The 19,346-nt window shown below is 45.2% G+C and overlaps 1 protein-coding gene across 2 annotated transcripts in view; it reads left to right on the forward strand.

Annotated features, from left to right (window-relative positions):
• Positions 1-17,859: 17,859 nt before the first annotated feature.
• ABCC4 (ATP binding cassette subfamily C member 4 (PEL blood group)) overlaps positions 17,860-19,346 on the forward strand; it is a 153,878-nt gene continuing 152,391 nt past the window's right edge. Inside the window, exon 1 of one of the 2 annotated variants that reach the window (XM_087758464.1) lies at positions 17,860-18,094. In XM_087758464.1, coding sequence (XP_087614590.1) covers positions 18,021-18,094 — 74 coding nt within the window. In that variant the 5' untranslated portion in view covers positions 17,860-18,020. The remainder of the gene's footprint in view (positions 18,095-19,346) is intronic. The other variant, XM_087758465.1, reaches the window with a different exon arrangement.

The raw sequence follows: 19,346 nt of genomic DNA on the forward strand, positions 1-19,346 counted from the left end.
GGTAAAACTTCAAAGTAAGTTGTCATGAGATGATTCAATTTAAGATAAAGGGAGAAATTAAGGTAGTTTTGCAACTAAATTCCCTGATTTTGAATGGGATTTGTAGCACCAGAAGGCTGTAGAGTTAAGGCATGTGTGAGACTTAACAGAGTACCAAAGGGTGGTCTAAAATGCTGTGTCTCCTGGATTTAAGGATCCTATTGAGGGCTACAGGAAGCGCCCCAGGCCTGGATCAGTTCTGTGCTTAGTACATATATTATGCATTGGGATGCAGGTGACCGGCTCATGCCTGCCTTAGCAAAGATGGGGAAGAGGAAGAAATGGAAAAAGGCAACAATCAGTTCTGAAAAATAATAATATATTAATTAAAGCAGTCAGCAAAGAAGTGGAAGTCCCATTCCTCAACTTGTGTAAGTCCAAACCCCCAGCTCCTAGGTGAATCCTGCAGACTGCGTGACCAGTGGATTACGGAGCAAGTGGGATGGTGACACACTTCAGCTGCTGCCCTAGGCAGCCACACAGCTGCCAATGCAAGGTTCATGATTTCAGAAAAGATATCAGAACTCACGCTGGGGCCTAGCAAGTAAGGAATGTAGTCAGATAGGGAGACACCTAACATCATCTCATCTTGTATATTTTATTTTATCCAGTGTAACAGGATAAAAAGCTGAAATAATTTTGGTGTGAAGAGCCATCTAAACACAGGCTGATGTAGAGAGTCTAGGCTTGTGTTATCTTTATCCCTCAGAATCAGTAAAGCAGAAAAGCTTCCATCTGGTTTGTTCTCCTCTCATAATTGATATCAGCACTTAGTGGGACACAAACTCCTTCTGCAGTGTGCAAAACTTTTTGAGATTCTTCAGGGTATATTAAAGCAAAAATGACACAACATCTTTATAATTTCCACATGAGCGAGGAAATCAATACCTCCTGCCATACAGTGCAGAAGCAATCTGTGCAGGGTTCACTTTCTGGGTGCAGATTTGGGCTCTTTCTCCTGTGGCAACGCTTCAGTGCCTCTGTATCCTTCAGCTTCCAAAAGGTGCTTACAGTGTGGCCATGCTGCTGGAACTGCTTCTTTCTACCAAGATCTTGAGGGAGTCATTGTCACTAGGCCAGTTTTACAAATTAAAAATTCCTGCATCTCTAATGACTGGATCATCTGCAAAATCTTTTAATCTAATTTCCAAGTGTTTCAAAGTAACAGAAGTCCCATTCTTTGCTGCAAAAAAGGAACAGCAGGTCTATCAGTTCCCCTGTTTCTTGAATAGTTTGAATAGGAGCAGAGCTTTTACCTTCCTCGGGAGACAGTCTTAAATCTTTTGATTACCTCAGGGTTCAGATGGAGCAAAACCAACACATTTGCTAAGATGTTTGACCTGACCTGTATTTGGAAACTCAGGCTTGGGGTTCATGTAGACGATGTCTACTTTGAAGTCTCTATCTCATGCTTTCTGCGCAGTGTCAAATGGATGGAGTGTTTTAAATTGATACGTAGTACTACTACTCTCTATTTAAAATGCAAACAAATCAATGCCTTTGAAAAGCCCAGTTCTTCTTTAAAACTCTGTTACAGTGATTTTGTTGAAAAGTCTCTAATGGACTCAATTCAGGCATGCTACAAATGTGCCACAGATTGGACCTGCGGAGGATAACGTAATAGTACTTAAGAAGTTTATTGCATCTCACAAAGTGTCCTGTAGTCACTCACGAGGATATGTACTAAGATCCTAATCCTGAAAGAGCAAATTGATTTTTTTTTGCAATTGCTTTGCAGTGAAATCAAGTGGATTGCCTTAATGTGCAAGTATCATCGATCATTGTTCATGTTTGCAAAGCCCACAGACTTAGTCATGCAGATACCTACCTTACATCATCTAAATTAACGTAGGGCCCAGGCACCTACATACCCCTGTCAGTCTCAAATTCAGGGGCCGCTGTCCTATTACAGTGCTCCCGGGAACGCCTTCAAGGCCAAGGTCCTGTACAACCAAATGCAACAGGAAGACTTAAGCTTATTATGACCATATTAATGTCACAAGCAACAGCAGATAAAACAGAAAACAAAATTATCCAGTTCATGAAGCAGAGCTGAGCAATGACCTCATGCTGATCACCAGCTAGTTGGTGTGTGTTAGCCGCTGCTGTGAGGCTGACACCACTTTTAATGTAACAAACAACAACATCACGTTCTCAGGTCTTGTGTTTGCCTGGACATGGTCCCCCTTCCCTTATTTTTTCAGGCAGTAGCAAATGGCTCAGCATAGGCACCACAGTAGGCACCAAAATTGTCAAAAGGTGGTACACAGAAACACATGAGAGAGAAGACGTCAAACATTCCCCATACTTCATGGTCTTTGCTGTCTCTTCCCATCCACCTCTAACCAGCCTGCATCTCAGAGGCCTCAAAGCTTGGCTCTGCCCTCATCTGCTCCAAAAACGGCAGCGGTAACACACTTCAGAGAGACAAGGTGGCACAAGATGACCCACTCACTAGCTGTCTTACTCCTACCTAGCTTCTGGCTAGATTGGATGCATAAGAAGGAAACACCACTCAGTGTATTCCGTGTCACTTAGCCTAAAATTGTGCCCTGACACTGCTTAGTTTACTAGTACAGAAGTGGTGTTGCTCTGTCAAAGGCATCCCCAGAAGAACAGCATTAGCAAACAAGGCTTTCAGTGTTGGCTGGACGTCCCACCACTCCTCTGCAGAGATGCAGCCACCCCCGCAGTCTAGCCCGCTTGCTCTGAGGGAGGGAAAAATACTTTCCAGGACTCTTAGAAATGCACGCAGCCTGCCAGAGCTGGCAATGTGGAAAGGCACCATCTCTGACAGAAAACAAACTTAGCTCTCCCCTGTCTGAGAAAAAAATCTTCATGGGTTTGTTCTGGAAGAATACCAGAGCCTGGTTTTGGCAGGGGGTTGTGCCTGCAAGAGACTGCGAGCTCCCTCTGAAATGAGGGAGAAAAACAGGAACGGGCCTCGAGGTGCTGCAGGGAGCTTAGATATCTTGTTTTATCCTTGGGACTTTCTCGTTAGATAGTTGTGTGTTGTTCTAACCACATTAGCTGGCTGAGTTGCCTGGGCTGAGTTGGCTGGAGCTAAAAGCTATAGGCAAAATGCACATTTAATTCAGGAGTCTTCTGTGAAAGGTATAGCCAGGAAAGGTTCATCTGATGTTGTGGAGTCTTTCAGACCCCTGGCAGTGAAGGCCCACTATCCAATGCCAAATTTCTGAGTTTTCTATGGTGGTCTGAGAGTGACAGTCCCCATCTTACACTGCCTTGGGAAGCCCACAGGGAGCACGGGATTGCCATTCTTGGGTGCTGGTTGTAAGGGTCTACATTTGCCCGTGGCCTTTGTGAGCAGAATGAAAATGATCTATCCTGCATATCAGCGATGGTAACTGGTTTTTGCTGGGTTGCAAACTCGTCTTGTTGCAGATAGGCTTCGCCTATGTCCCCCAAAAGGATGTGCCCTCTGCCCTCCCGTAGTCTCAGCTCTTCTGAATCTGGAGCACCCAAAAAGCGGGGGGCATCCAGGCGTCCTGCCAAAAGCCAGGGATGGAGGGAAGCACATGGCTCGCTGTGGGATAGGGTGAGGAGGCAGAAAGGTCCTGCCCCACGCCAGCATTGGGGCAGGCTGGGCCTGTGGGAATGGGTTCAGGTCAGTGACCCCCGCAGGGCTGCCAGGTGTACCCCAGGAAAACCCTGGGGGACAATATGGAAAGCTGTTAGCCTGCAGGGCTGGTTCTTGATTTTTACCTCCCCTTTTGCTATTAGACCCTGATGGATGAAGGCATGAGGCAGCTGTGTGACATGGTCAGCGGGGGTATATGGAGCACAAGGGGAGTGTGTGGTGCAGGTATGATGCTCCACCTTTGGGGCCCGTCACTGTGAGAGCTCTGCAGCGTACACAGTGCCCTCCTAGGTAAAACTGCCTAATTGAGTAGCGCTTCCTTTTTTAAAATGGTTGTTGGAGATGCTATTGGTGCTGCTCATCTTTCATGCTACAGCTAAAGCACTCGTGCCTGAAGTGTGCGTTTAATGTTCAAGATGGCATACCTAGGGAGAAACTGTTCTTTTAAAGCACATCCCCATGGATGTTGCGGTACCCATTAAAACTGGGCAGTTGGTAATAAAGTTCTACATGAGGGCATAGCAGGGATAAGTGGCTTCTTATTTCTTTGTAAGTTTCAAAAAAAAGGCATTCGTGTTTGAATATTTAAGATTTTTTTTTGTCTCCTGTGATCTTTCATATGTCAGATCTGTTTCTGGGCAGGAGAGGAGACCAACTGGATGGAGACAGTTGTGTGTAGCTGTTTATGGAAGTGGCTGTGTCTATGTCTCTGCAAGAATATGTGCAGTGCATGCTTTCGATCTTGATTGCATCCTCTGACTAATATAGAAATGCATCTATGTAATCGTAAAAATCTGCTTATAATAAAAATGAAAAGGTTAATTATTCCAGTGCCTGTGCAGATGTTATTGATAATGCCTTTTACGTGAAAGAACATGAACAAAGCAGACCTCTGACTTTCAAAGAAACAAAAGAAAGGAAAAACCCCAATACTGTGCCAAATTTTAAAAAGATAAAGGGAAAGAAAAAAACTTTCTTAAGGGAAAGAAAAATAGAAAGTTTGACAGTGCACAGTAAAAAAGCAAGTATTAAAAAGTATGAAAAAAATCTTGCCACTACCACATTCATTAGAAAAATTCTATTCTGAGTACCCTTTGTAAAATATCAAAGCTTTATGTCCCAGTAACAAATAAGAAACATAAATGAAACCAGGAGGGTTGAATTACATTATATATTGCTTCAGTTAAGTCTTCAGTTACTTGCATCCTCAGCCTGTAAATGCACTGATTCTAGAAGATAAAAATGCTCTTTTATAGGATCAGAAGAGTAGAAGCCTTTAAACCATATAATGGCTATATCTGGTAATAAATATAACATTTTTGGTTTGAAAAGCCATCATCCTGTTCGACATTTTACCTTCTGTTTTCTTCATGGTTGCTCAGAGTCCATCTGTTTTGCTTGTGGTCCTCCTTAGGGCAGAAATTCTCCGAAAGTTTTGTGCAAGAAGGGGCGTGAGCCTGGCAAGAGCTAGTGGCCCTCGGAGCTGAGGGGCAGGACCCAGCAGGGTAAATTAGGGATATCTGCCATGTGCCATCCAATTTTAATTCCAAAAAAAACACGTGCTCCATGTACCACAAGTTTTAGAAACGTTGGTTTGGAGTCAGTTTAAAAAGAACACATGAACCTGTAGTGCTAGAGGAGCCGAGAAACGATGCTTGCTAGTCACGGAAAGGGGATGTTGATAAAAAGCCAACTAGTGATAAATTTAAATGTGGGCTGAGAGAAATGAAATGCAGTGAGAGATTGCTTCAGGCCTAACAAAATCTAAATTAAAAGTTTCGGGTCTGACAAATTCTAAACTTAATTTTTTAGTGGGGATAGGTAGAGGAGCACTATCTCTACTGCTGAGTCAGCATGAAAAGAAAGACAGGGAAGGGGATATACAGGGATTAAGATATGTCAAATAGAAAAATAAAATAAAATAAAAAAATAATTCTCTGAAGCTTCCTCGAATCATAGATTTCTTGAAATGCATTGCAAAATATTCAGTAGTCTTTTATGGAAAAAAAGCAATTCTGGCAAGACAATTTGTTCTGAATTCACTGAATTGTGTCAAAAAAATCCAAATTGAGAATAACAGCAAAAGAAAAGAAAAATATTATTTTTATGTTAAATAAAATGTTTTGATTCTTCTATTCAAAATTACTTGTTCAGTCTGGAATTTCTTTTAAAGTTAAAAATGTAAAGTGCTCAGATTCATAGGCTGAATAAAAAGCTTTCTTCAACCTGAAATTAACCTTTTCTGTGAAATTACCATCAAATAATAAAATAAAAGTATCATTCACATAGGTTCATCCATCCATCTAACCACCAAAGGAGCATCCTTTTTCCACTTCCCTTACTGCTTTGACTCTCGATCTTCTGTCATTTATTATTATTTAATTGTACTGCCATTCCTCCAAGCAAGGGCTGAACTGTGCTAGTTGTTGTATGAGTAGGTAGCAAAACCTTTAAATTGACTGTTTCACTAAAGAAACCTTTTAGATTAGAGACATAAACAAAAAGGGTTTAATTGAATATTTATCACAGTGCAGTCAACCAGGAAAAAAATGGTTGTCGTGGCAGCTAAAATTTCCCTATACAAGTGTTGGGAGCTGTGATAGTTCACTGGTCAAGCCACAAACTTGGGAGCCCCTGCTACTTCAGATTTCTTCTTCGCTGTAGGAACGTAGGGTAGGTCTCTCTCTGCTTTCTTCTCTACTTGTTCAGCTGCGACCAAATTTAGGTGTGGGTTTTTTTTAAGTTGCAATCTACTAAAGAACATGGACTTTTCTGCCCTCTGTATTGGCTCCTTGTCATTTGTATAAATTACGTCCACTCTAAACATGCTTTGTAAATGATGCTTTTAGCATCATGTTCCACTAGGGAGATAAGGATGTGCTTAGCCTAAGCATTTTGCTTTATGACCTGTAATAGTTCTCAGCTTAAAGTAAAACTCTAAACTTGTTTTCTGGCTACTGTAAGGCAGCATTAGCAGAAACTAAAATACAGGCTTATATCAGTTAGGCATTTATGGAATTAGGCCATATTATATTATCATTGCGATGATGTGTGATTTTTTTTTCTTGTGGCACAGATGAGAACTGTATTTCCATGTTTCTTTTGTAACGTTGCCACACGTTTAGAGAAATTATCTGAAAGGTCACCTAGTTCACATAGAAGTGACAACATGTGGCACTTCATATCTGATCTGGACTCCCAGCAGCTTAAATCTTTCTGAATAAGTAAGAGCTGCAGGGATGCTTAATGATGTATTTCATATTTGGACTCGCAGGGGTTATAAAAAGGATAGGAACAGGCTTTGTAGCCTACTGGGAGCTCTGTAGGATGCTAGTTCTGTTTTCATTTCCAAATGTCCTATTTACTCCTATTTACCCATTTGGGTCCTCTCACTCTAATTTATGTGCACATGTGTCCAACAAAACAGCTGGGTGTACTGAGTCACTCCTGCTGAATAGAAACTCTGCAGCACTTACCCAGTTCACCTACTCACAAATGTTCCAATGCAGAAATTGCTAATGCTATGGTTGTCTTATTCTGGGTGGGCCTTCTTCCTTCAAAGAATGACCTTCCTATAAGGAAATACCATTCTTTTAAAATTACTAAAGGAAAATATCTTTAAAAATTTGGCAGGTTAAATGACTCTTTCAAAGGGTCATTATTTAATGTGTAGAACAAAAGCTGGAAAGATTATTCTTATTCTTTTTCTGTGATAATGTAGCTCCTGGGAATCCTGCTCCCAAAGTAGAAGCACTATACCAGTACTGGACCACTAAAGAAGGAAAAGGATAGTCAGTCCTCAAGGAACTCAGCATCAAACTATGAAGACAGTGATTTATCCAATCCTCCTGAAAAGTCTGCATTATAAAGGTTACCTTGTAGAAAAATGACAGTTCACTGAGGTTTTTTACACTCCATTTTCCTCTGTTCTTGAGAAGAGTGGGAAGGAAGAGCCATCAGCACGGGTGCCATGTTGGAGGGAGGATTCGAAAAGATCCCACCTACATCGTTAGCAGCATGGCAGGTTTGTGGAAAACTAATTCAGTCAGAGCCTCTTGTTGGGAAAGGATAATCATGGTGCTGCCTGCACTCAGGAGGTGGGAGGGTTTTGTGTTTCCTTTTAGTTACTGCCAGAGAGAGGGGTGGTACTTCTGTGCAACCCTCTGGTGGCTGGTCCTCTCCTCTGAGGATGATCCGGAGAAGAAAGGAGCACACACGGTGGCACCAACTTTCTGTGTCAAGAGGGATGATGGTATAACAGTTTGCTGCTGTGGAGTGTATTTTGAACGGTATGAAATGCATTTAGTTACAGAAACAGAACTGCAGATGTGACTACTGATATAGCCTAAAGCTATCCCATGCACAGCGGTATGAGCCTATAAATATACACACAAATTTATCCCACCTGTTCCTGCCTGCCCCTGGTCACAACTGAGGGGATTTGTAAAAGGGTTTCCTCTCTGTCAGTTTCGTCTTGAATTTCAGTTGTTGTCGGGACCTGATGCATATACTTGGCTTGTTGGACAAGGCAGCTATTCCACACTTCACCATCTGCTGGTCATCTTAGTACCTGACACAACCATCCTCCTTCCCTATCCCCCTTTCATGGTTAACCTCGCCTCTCTTTTATTTTTATCATGCTCAGTCTTCTATCCTTCTACTGCATTTTCCTTGCTTCTCTCTCTGGCACCAGTTTGGACCCACATCCTCCCCAAGCCTTGGAGAATACTTGCTCCCAGCCTTTCTTCTGTTCTTGTTCTCTGTGGTTCACCTAGCAGTCCTTACTGCCACAGCTGTTGTTCTTATGCTGACATTTCTACCTTCATAGCTACTTCTCCTCCTGGTGCTGTGCCTGGAATTACCACTCCTCTTCTGAAAACATCCACAGCCTTTTTATATCTTTCTGGCCCAGGGTTTAAAGGTTGAAAGGCCATCAGAATGAATCTGCAGGCAGAGAATTTGAGGAGAGAAGTAAGAAATGTTTGGCAAGGATGAGGGCACTAACAAACAAAAAAATTAAAACGTAAGGAATGCAAACATGGCCACAGGATTCCCAGGAATGCTTCGCAACTTAAGAGCAAGAGCAGAAGGTGCATAGGCATGAGTTTACATCTGGCCAGTTCAAGTCACGGCATGGGAGTGCTCCCACATGTCTCACCAATGCTAACCTTTTGCATCTTAGCAAATGCGAATACCTCTTTCTCTTATCTCCCATAGAATAGGAGGCTGTGACTCAGTTTGGTGTGACGCATCTGAAGCCATGGCATTCTTCTCTCTTTTTTTATAATTACCCACCTGCCTGTTCCCTCTGGACTACACCCACTCCGTGCACTTCAACATGAAGCCCTCAGCCCATAGGAAATACCCAGAATACAAGGTGCACATCCCCACGGTAATACAGAGAACTATAAACACATATCTGTGGTCTGTTCTCTGCTTTGCCTTCCATAAACTATGGCTAAATGCAAGATCTCAATTTTTGCCCTGCCAGTGCACTGTTGCTTGTTCTCAGAGATCTAAACAAATGCCTGAATAACCAAGGTAAACATCTTCCCACCACAGAGGAAGTAGAATGGCCCTCTGTAAGAGCAAGCCTCTCTGTGTAGGAGACAAAATTTTCCACCTTGGTTTGTCTGAGGCTAAGAAACAAATAGTCATGGCATGGGAGCACTAAGGAAGGCCTTGTTGCCTTCTGCTCTAACAGCAATATGTACTGCTTCAATCTTTTTTTCTCTAACCTAAACACAGCTGTGGGCATATTAGCCTGAAGTTGCACTAAACCAAAACAGGCTGAGAGCAAGAATAAACAACGCTTGACACGTGTTAGTCATGGTACTTAACGTGTTGCTAGAAGATACCCAGGTGCAACAGTGATTAAGATGTTGTAAGAATCTATGCACAGTAAAACATTGGGTATGTAAATACCCTTGGTGACTGTGAATCAATATGTGTAGACTTTTGTAGTATTTGGGCTTAAATTTATAATTTTAAAGTAAACCAAATAGATAAAGAATGTAGCACAAATATAGTACAATAATTACATTACAAATCTTATAATGTAAATTCTGACTCACAAAATGCATGCAATTCAGAAAAAGCTTCCTGTGTTCTTCGTATCTAGTCCATCCTGGCTTGCAATACCCAAGATTGGTGTCAGGCTGCCAAGAAAGAATTAAGGAAGAAGAGCCTTGCCCAGCGGTATGTGGTTAGATGAGGGGGATATGTGGGCCAAGGAAATGTGGACAAAAAAAATTGCCTTTTGGGAGCTCTGCACTGGCAGGTAACTGGTGCTCTGCTGAGAGCTGTGCCCAGAAGTGTCAGAGAAACTTCTGTTTCTTCTCAAACTCTGGGTGCTCCAGAAAAGGTGGAAATTCTGTGTGACCCAGCCAAAAATCCAGTCCATGGACCTACAAGTGCTAGACTCTGGTGAGGCAGCTGAGAGCTAAGGAAGGTCGAGTGATAACAGTATTGTCAGACTGCGTTGGCCAAGGCTGAGAGTAACTATGTTTGCAGTCGTTTAACATTGTTTGTGTTCTGATTTGACTGTCTATACTTGATGGTAAGTGCCTCATATCCAGGTCAGATATGACATATTTTGAACATGGCTTATGTTTTTACATGTGACTAATTGGCTCTGTTCTCATCCCCTGACCTATCAACACTGCTGGCCTTAGTTTATTTCTGTTTGGACAGAATTACCTTTTCCCCTTCCCATCTGTCACTAGCTTTTCAGTAAAGTATTGAGAACCGAGTAAACCATCCTCTCCTGTCTCAGCAGAAAAATGAATAATAATTGTCAGACACTGAGCCTTTTTTTTTTTTTTTTCATTTTCCTGCCCTTAGCATCTTGCTATAATAGCTGGTCATCTTCTGTGCCTGTATCTGAAGCTAACAGTGTATGCACACACAGTTGTATTTGACTTTGCATTGTGAGGTTCTTATTAAAGGTAGAAATGAAATTATCAGTGTGCAGTGTGAGTGTGTTCCATTTGCTGTTAAAACCTACATGAGCATTTAATTTTGTGACCTCTAAATACTATTGGACCTAGCAGTATTCTAGGGTTTTTCCATCTTCATCCAGGATGCTGGATGACATTAGGCTTTTGCTTAGTCCGGTGATGGCAGCAAATACTATCAAAGTAAAGCATCTCAGAAAAAGTGAAAAAACAGATATCATACTTTTTAGGTTCATTGTTATTTGAATAAAGTATATAGACTGAAGGCCTCTGGTTGCACCATCTGCAGTTTCTATTTTGAGGTCAGAAGTACTGTCTTGGAACAAAAGAAATTATTTTAATTATGTCCAACATCCCATCATAGTTGGTAACCCCCAGTTGGGCAAAAGCCACACTGTGCCACTCAATTTAAGCAAGCTTTTCTGTGGCTTTATGTTACAGAAGGAAAAAACTCAGATCTATTTAGTAACGTATGAATTTATCTGTGTTGTCTTCTTTCCCCTTACTATCGCCAAAAATAACTTTCTTAAGTTTAAGTCTGGCAATGCCAAATGAAATACGATCAGGATCCAGATGATCTTGATGGTGAAGTTTCATTCTGCAAAGTGACTTACGTGCCTTTTCTTCTTGACCTTGTTGATTATTTGTGTTATTACTAGAGGGAAAGGAATTCTTCTCGAAAGAAAGGAGTTTTGTTTGACCATCTGTACAATGTCTATTTTTCTGATTTTAGCATGGAAGCAGAGTCGCTTCAGGACCAACCAGAAACATCTGGGCCATAATGGTGGACCTGCTGATTGATTTGCTGTGTGGCTTGTAAATGCCGTGAGTGCTCACCATTGCTTTTTCCTTCTTTACTCCTTAGGCAAGGGAGAACATAAATGCTTCCACTTTTGATCTCTCTCCTCTCCCTCTTGCCTATTTAGGTTGACACCAAATGCAAGAGATCACGCAATGGAAACAATGTTCATGTAAATAAATGTGGGAAGTGCATGGGAATGCTGTAATCAAGAAAAGCATTGAAAGAAGCACAGGTTTTACTAGCTCGAGTGGAAGCATGTTGTTTGCTGCTAGCTTATTATATGTCTTCTTAGTCACTTTTGAAAACAGAGCTTTCTTACTGAAGCCACTTGAATTTTGCTTTTCTCAGTGTTGTATGTCCTAAATGTTGCTTTAAAAAATTCATACAAAACTCTTATGCCTAAGATCCTCATCCGTACAGTGAGAGCACAACGTCGCTGAAACCAGACTTAGATGAACTGAAGTGGAGATCTACCATTCACGTCCAGGCTCTGAGAAGAATTTTTTAAAAATAATTTTCCCCTCTGTTGTGTGGAAGTCATAGCAACACCCTGGGAATCTTGCCCAGTCAAATGAGTCCACGGACACTGGCATTCACAGAAAACACGCATGTCAGGATGTCAGCTAATCCACTTCCTACCCTTGGACCAGGTTGCCTGTGTTGATCAAACATCATGACAAAGATTAATCTAATCTGTTTTTTAAATGTCAGGAATGGGAAGTCTTTATTTCCCTAGGCCATCAGTCACAGTCTGCACAATACTCACAGAAGTTTGTTTTCTATTTGCTGACTCACCCTTGCCCTGAAACTAGTTCAATTTAATTTTTCTGTTACTGTAATTCACCGTTGCTTGGAGATTATCCTGGGCTGTGCTGGCTAGTATTAAGCTAGAAAAGCAAGAGGTCAGGATAGGAAGAAGGCAAATAAAGTGCAAGATTTTCCACAATGCATCAGTTGATAGAAAACGTAAAGAAAGACTTTGCTCTTCAGAAGCTGTATTATCAATATTAGAAACGTGGGTTAAAAAACGGAAGACTTGAAACTGTAATGAATAGAAGCAGAAAATTTAATGTCTGTTACCTGGTGAGACTGGAACAGTGAAATAAGCTCTTAGCTGCTTAGGAATGGATAAGAGAGGGCTATGTAGCTCAGGACAGCAATATTGTAAATACACATGAATCGGTGTTTTCACTAATAGCACAGGGAGCTGCTGCTGAAGGCCTGCTGTAAGCTCATCAAATCATCCTACAGAAGTATCACTCGCTAAGTATCTGTGCATGAAGTGCAGAGATGAAATTGTTAGGAGGAACTGAACAGGTGGTAGGTGTGCCAATTTTAACTTTTAGTAAAACTTTTTCTGATACTTTTCTATTGCAACGAATATTTAATTTAATAGAAAGTAACTGTTTTGAATCTTATCATAGCAGATAATCAATAGAAACTATTTGCTATGGATAAATGACTGTAACATAGTTTTGTGTAAAGCAAATAATTAAACATCCAAACATCAAAAGAAATAAACGATGAAAGTTAACAGAAACATTGTGTGTGTGTGCATGTACGTGTGTGTGTGACATTCAGATAGAAAAATGTGAATGGAAATGAAGAGCTCTTTAGGAAGAATCATATTGGCCAAAATAACCTTAATGTGGCAGTCAAAGACAGAGAGGACTCCAGCTTAAAACCCAGACCGATTCAGCAGTGAAGACGGTAAGGCCGAGATTCAGTTGCCTAAACATAGGTGCCTAATGTCATTTATAAGGCACCAGATACGTCAGCATGGGACGGGCAGATACGACGCAATTAATGGAAGACCTGAAACCTTCTGGAGTGGTAGCTTGTGGCCGAGTGGAATACCCTACCATGTCTAAAATGGGAGAAGGCACGTCTGCTTAGCCACCTGAATTGCACCATAACTTGAGGAGAATGAATAAGTCAGTTAATAGAAACTATGGCATGTAGAAAATTGACACAGGTAGTTGAAGATATGTGGGAAATAGAGACGGCTAGTGGGGTCACAGGAACAAATAGGAAGAGCATCCGAGGAAGATTGTTGGTATTATATGCTGATGACCAGATCAAAATAGCAAAATTACTTACAGCTTGGTTCTGCAGCATTGGCATTTCTGTTCTGCAGCTGAACAAGAACAGGCTGATATGTCTGTATTGCAGAAGGATGAGAAACTATTCTCCAGTGGATATGTCAGCAGGATGATGAGTCAGGCCACTGGAGAGTGACAAGCTGGGCTCACAGCCAGTGAGACAGCCTGCTTTCTTGCCTGTGGCATGGCGGGAAACAAGGCTGCCTGTTCGGTTTGTTAGGCAGGCATATGGTCTGCCTTTCTGCCTGGCTTCAATCAAAACCATTAAGCTTAAACAATGTACTGTTGTAAAGCCTTCACATTCTGCTATCATAGCTTGTCTTTGGGAAACTAGTCTCTCTGATGTCTTTCAAACAGCTCTGAATCTGATTCTGTCCCTAGTACTGCCTCAGAGATACCACGTAGTGCTCAGCAAAACTTTTATCCAGGCTTTTCAGACACACTCTTGCACATGTCGTCTTGGTTTTCTAGGTACCTGTCTCGAGGCCCTTGGGTATGACAGGGAGAAACTGTTCAGCCCTGAAATCAATGGCTGCTTGCCTGGAAGGGAAAGGTGATAGTGCTACATCCTCTGAAAGACTAAGCTTTAGGTTCCTATTGCATAATTGGGGTCAGTGGCTATATTTTACCTTAAGATCCACATACTTTTATTCACCATCTGGGAATTGGTTGAAACTGCCCAATTATCTTCTAAGTGTTTTGAGAAAAGCAGATGTTTGTGAACTCCTTGTACTCTAGTGATAAGTGCCATAGAAAATGCACATGAAGAAACTTGTCAGTCTGACTGTATTCAGAACGAGTAGAGAGTAGAGCAAAGAAGGCTTAAGGCGACACATCATACAGATGCTTGTTTAGTGACTATTGTCTTTCTTGTGCACTGAATAAATAGGGAATCTTGTGTGTTTGCATGTTTGTGACATCCTCTGTGATCATCTAATGGATTTCCCTAGCACGATGTACAAGCACAACGCGTTTAATTCAGATGCCATTGGCTTAATTTGGCCATGACCCTATCTGAGTAGTTGGCTTTGCTAGACTGCTATCCATATTACAGATTTACTAAGTTGCACTTTGACTAGTTTGTTATATACCTTGCTTTTTCCATGTTGTGAATATACTGTTGCCATAGCAAAATATTCAATGGATAAATTGGCAATTGCTTTTCTTCTCCCCCCCAAAATAGAAAGAAGATTATTAATTGCATTACTGTGCTACTTTCCCTTCCCCTTCCTCTCCATGTGCAGCCTTAGATTTTCCTGAGCATCCCTGTTGCTAATTGCTTCACACTTCTTTATTACTGCATCAGTTTCTAATGGTTACTTGCACACTTGGCAGATAGAGTTACAGATTAATTTGGCTTTCAGGATATCTTTTTTTTGGTTGAATTTTATTTCCCCCTTCCCTTTTAGTTTTCCCTTCTCCAAAACTTCATAGAGCTTTTTGTTTTGGACTTGGAAGCAAACACTAGTATTTGTTTTAAAATTAAATAGTGTCAACATTTGTTGCTGATAATGCTGGCAAAGGAAAAATGTACTTCTTAAGGTTTGTTCTTTGTCCTTTTCCTGCCATAACAATAATATTGGAAAAGGATACTTTAATATTTTACTTTAATACTTTTAACTGTATTCTTAAAATAAATGACTAGTTCATGACCAGTATTCTACTTCCTTGCTCAAACTAAGAAATGTTTGGATAATCTTTCACTGCAAGACAACTGGCCTGATATTTTACTTCACAAAGGTAACGCTTCATGAATAGAAGTCAGTTTTAAGACTTACATCTTCCGTTCTCCCACTGCCTGACCCAAACTTTATTGATGTTTTGGGACTTGCACTGGGCTGTCATACTTTTTAATTCTGTTGTGAGTATCTAGTTAGACAAATTTGCTTCAGAGAAACCTAAACCTGCCAGATTTTGCTCATGGGCAGAGCTTTTCTTCATACATTTTGGGAGATGATTTAAATGAATTATTCAGGTTCTGGAACATGAAAGCACTATTTTGTTAAAGCCCGTCCTTTCAAACCGCTGCACCATTCCCATAAGTGTATTTCCTTGTTTTAATCTGGGAGGATCTATGGACAGTTGTTGACAAGTGTACTAATTACTGCTTGCAAAATTCTGTGGCACATCGTCTACGCTCAAGCAGCGTATGCTGTTGCCAGCCCCGTCAGTGTTCGCTGACAGCAAGCTTAAGCTTGATTTGTCTGACTTACGGCTGTTATGACATTCTTGCAAGCATGAACTGATGCTGTTTTTTCAATAATACAGTGTAGCCCAGACCCTACCCCTCTTTTATCTCAACAATGTGTCAACTCCGATGCCCGTAATGAAAGTCAGATGCCCGCCCTGTTAATTGTTTGACTGGCAATGCATTTTAGTGGGAAGAGATAGGGCTGGTCGCTACTGGGGGCATGAGATGAGTAATCAGAACGTAAGAATGGTGCCTGTCTTGCAGCTCGCTCAGCTGGAGGGGGAAGTAGTCTAGGAGATTAGGGTTGTGATTAGTTGCTTGAGGTAACTAGAAGCCAGTAACTAGCGGTGTACACCTGGGGTCAACACTGGCTCCAAAATTGTCCGACATCTTCGTTAATGATCTGGATGATGGGGCAGAGTGCACCCTCAGCAAGTTTGCGGATGATACAGAACTGAGAGGAGAGGCTGATACACCAGAGGGTCGTGCTGCCATCGAGAGGGACCTCAACGAGCTGGAGAAATGGGCTGGCAAGAACCTCATGAAGTTCAACAAGAAGTGCAAAGCCCTGCACCTGGGGAGGAACAACTGCATGCACCAGTACAGGCCGGGGGCCAAGCAGCTGGAAAGAAGCTTGGCAGAAGAAGACCTGGGGGTCCTGGTGGATACCAAGTTGAACATGAGCCAGCGATGTGCCCTTGTGGCAAATAATGCTATCCTGGGCTGCATTAGAAGGAGTGTTGTTGGCAGGTGATCCTTCCCCTCTGCTCAGCACTGGTAAGGCCACACCTGGAGCACTGTGTCCAGTTCTGGGCTCCCCAGTACAAGAGAGACATGGACATACTGGAGAGAGTCCAACAAAAGGCCACAAAGATGACGAAGGCACAGCAGCATCTCTCCTAAGAGGAAAGGCTGAGAGAGCTGGAACTGTTCAGTGTGGAGAAGAGAAGGCTCTGGGGGAGCTCATCAATGTATACAAATACCTGAAGGGAGGGTGCAAAGAGGAGGGAGCCAGGCTCTCCTCAGTGGTGCCCAGTGACAGGCCCAGAGGCCACAGGCACAAACTGAAAGACAGGAGGGTCCCCCTGAACATCAGGACACACTTTGTCACTGTGAGGGTGACCGAGCACTGGCACAGGTTGCCCAGGGAGGTGGTGGAGCCTCCATCCTTGGCGGTATTAAAAACTGTCTGGACATGGTCCTGGGCAACTGTGTCCAGGTTGTCCCACTTGAGCAGGGGGGTTGGACCAGCGGACCTCCAGAGATCCCTTCTGACCTCAACCATCCTGTGATTCTGAAACTGCAGAGAAATAACAGCATGGCAGGGACCCATTCTGCTAATTATTTTTTCATGGAGATGAATAGTTCTTTGATTACTTCAGATACATGTCCCACTTTCCTGTTTTCTTAGGCCTCTTGCAGTTTCCTCTACTCCTTTTGGTCATACTCCCCATGGCAGGCCACAGGACAGTACTGGAGAGGAGTATGGTGACCACTTGCCGAACTTTTGAGAATTGCTTCAAGGCTTTCTGTAACGCACCATCTCCTGGAATTAAATAACTACTTCACTTTGCACCACCAAAGTCTCCTAAACATCGCTACCCTGAGCTACAGATCGCACCGAGGGTCTGTGGACTCAGACCCGTCTCTGGCTCATCTCCGGCTCCCTGGGCGCCACAGCAGCCACCACCCTGAATACAGACCCTTATTTCAGGTCCCGTGCCCAAGTTGGAAAGACGACGAGAAGTCTTTTTTTTTTAAACAGAAATATCCGCAACATCTAGAAAGGAGAGGTGAAGGCAAGCGTTTTTGGCGGGGTTTGGTCCCATCACGCTGGGCTCGCCCCTGACTTGGTGCTGCGTGCGCTGAGGAGATGCTTTCCATCAGCAAGGCGAGGGAGCGGGGCGGGGGAGAGCGGAGCAAGGCTCGGGCCGCGCTGAGGTGGCCGACGGCCGCCGGGCGAAGGGGCGCCTGCTCCCCCCAGCAGCGGGGCGGCCCCGCTTCCCTCCCGCGGGGAGCCCGGCGGCGCCGCGGGGCGGCCCTCCGCCCTCCCGGGGGAGGCGCGGCAGCGGGGCGGCTCCCGCCCCAGCGCGGCCTCCGGGGCTACCCGGCGCCTCAGCCTCCGCGCTGGGACGGGCGCCGCGGGGAAGCCAGGCCGGCAGGAGGCGTCCTGCGGCGGGAGGGAGGGACGAGGCGGGGGGTGCCGGCTCTCCCGGAAACAGCGCTGGCCGGCGGCAAAGCGGCGGCGGCTGCCGCGGTGGGAAGTCGCGTCTTGGTCCTGCGCCCTGCCGCCGCCGGGCGGGCGGGTCGGCGCGGCGCGGCGGGCGGCATGGAAGCGGTGCCCCGCGAGGAGAAGCCCAACCCGCTGCGGGATGCCAACCTCTGCTCCCGGCTCTTCTTCTGGTGAGCGCCCGGGCGAGGGCAGGGGGAGGGAGAGGGGGGAGGGCAGCGGCGCCGCGAGGTGCGGCCCCGGGGCGCCCGCCGGCGGGGAAGGCGCCGCGCCGGGGCTGAGCGCCGCTCGCCTCGCCTCGCCTGGCCGCTCGGCTGCGGGGCCCGGCCGGCGGCGGGGGGATGCTGAGCCCCGGCTGAGTGCCGCCCGGCTCGCACTCCGGCGCGGCTCCCGGGAGGGTCCGGGCACACCGGCGGCGGGCGGGAGGGGGGATGGGAGGCGGCGACCCGCGCTGCTCCGTCGGCTGCCGGCGGTGACTCTGCAGCCGCGGCTCGGCCCCGACCTGCCGCCCGCCCCCGCGGGCCCGGCGGGTCAGCCCTGCCGGCCGCGGCAGCCCCTCGCAGGCAGGTGGCTGCGGGGAGCGCGGCGGGACGAGGTCTCCTGAGGTGAAGCCGGCAGCCCGCGCCGGGCCGCGATCCCGGGCCGCAGTCTGGGGCCAGCCCCGCCGGGGGCCTGCCCGCCCCGGGCACGGCAGCCCTCGGCCGGGCGGGCGGCAGCGAGCACGGCCCCGTCGCCCCCTTCGAGCACGTGTGTGACTCCCTCGGTAGCTGCGGGGAGGGCGGGAGCGTCCTCCGCCTCCTGGCCCGGGCGTCCCGGCCCGGCCCGGCACCGGGGCTGCTCCCTGGCGCGGTTCTGCTTCCCCGCTTGCATAACGGATCGCGGCCAGGTATTGCTCATCTCGGCGAGGCTTGCTAATCCCTCTGTCGGCGTGGGGCTTTCCCTCTCCCGCAATGAGAGGCGGTTTCTGAGCCGCATAGCTGCGGGGGAGTTTCCGGGAGTACGAGGTGGCCGGGCTGCTCTCCTCCACCCGCCAGCTGCAGCCGGCTGCCTTGGCTCTGGGGGGGCTTAGGGTGTCACAGAGCGAGGGCAGGGGGTGTTACTGCGTCGCCACAAACTTTTATGGGACCAGGTGACTACTAGTGCAAAGTCAGTGCCTGTTTTCTCATCAGCCGGGACCGTGGTGTGGGTATGTATAACTGCTCAAAGCAGTGAGGAATTAGAGCTCAACAGTTCAGTTGCTTTGAAATGTAATCGGAAAAGATGTGCAAAGTGAAATGGGGGAGCATCAAGTTTGTCTGTTTTAGCAGATCCTCTTCGGAAGAGAGCAGTGACGGGGGTACGGCTTATCCTGTTTCGCCTGCAGTAGCCTGAGCCAGGGCGCGCACACTGCGTTGCGTGGTGGAGGAAGGGGGAAGGAAGAGAGGG

The sequence above is a fragment of the Nipponia nippon genome, unplaced genomic scaffold (assembly GCF_047370975.1).
Source record: "Nipponia nippon isolate SJK-2023a ecotype South Korea unplaced genomic scaffold, ASM4737097v1 scaffold_2, whole genome shotgun sequence".
Classification (NCBI taxonomy): Eukaryota; Metazoa; Chordata; class Aves; order Pelecaniformes; family Threskiornithidae; genus Nipponia; species Nipponia nippon.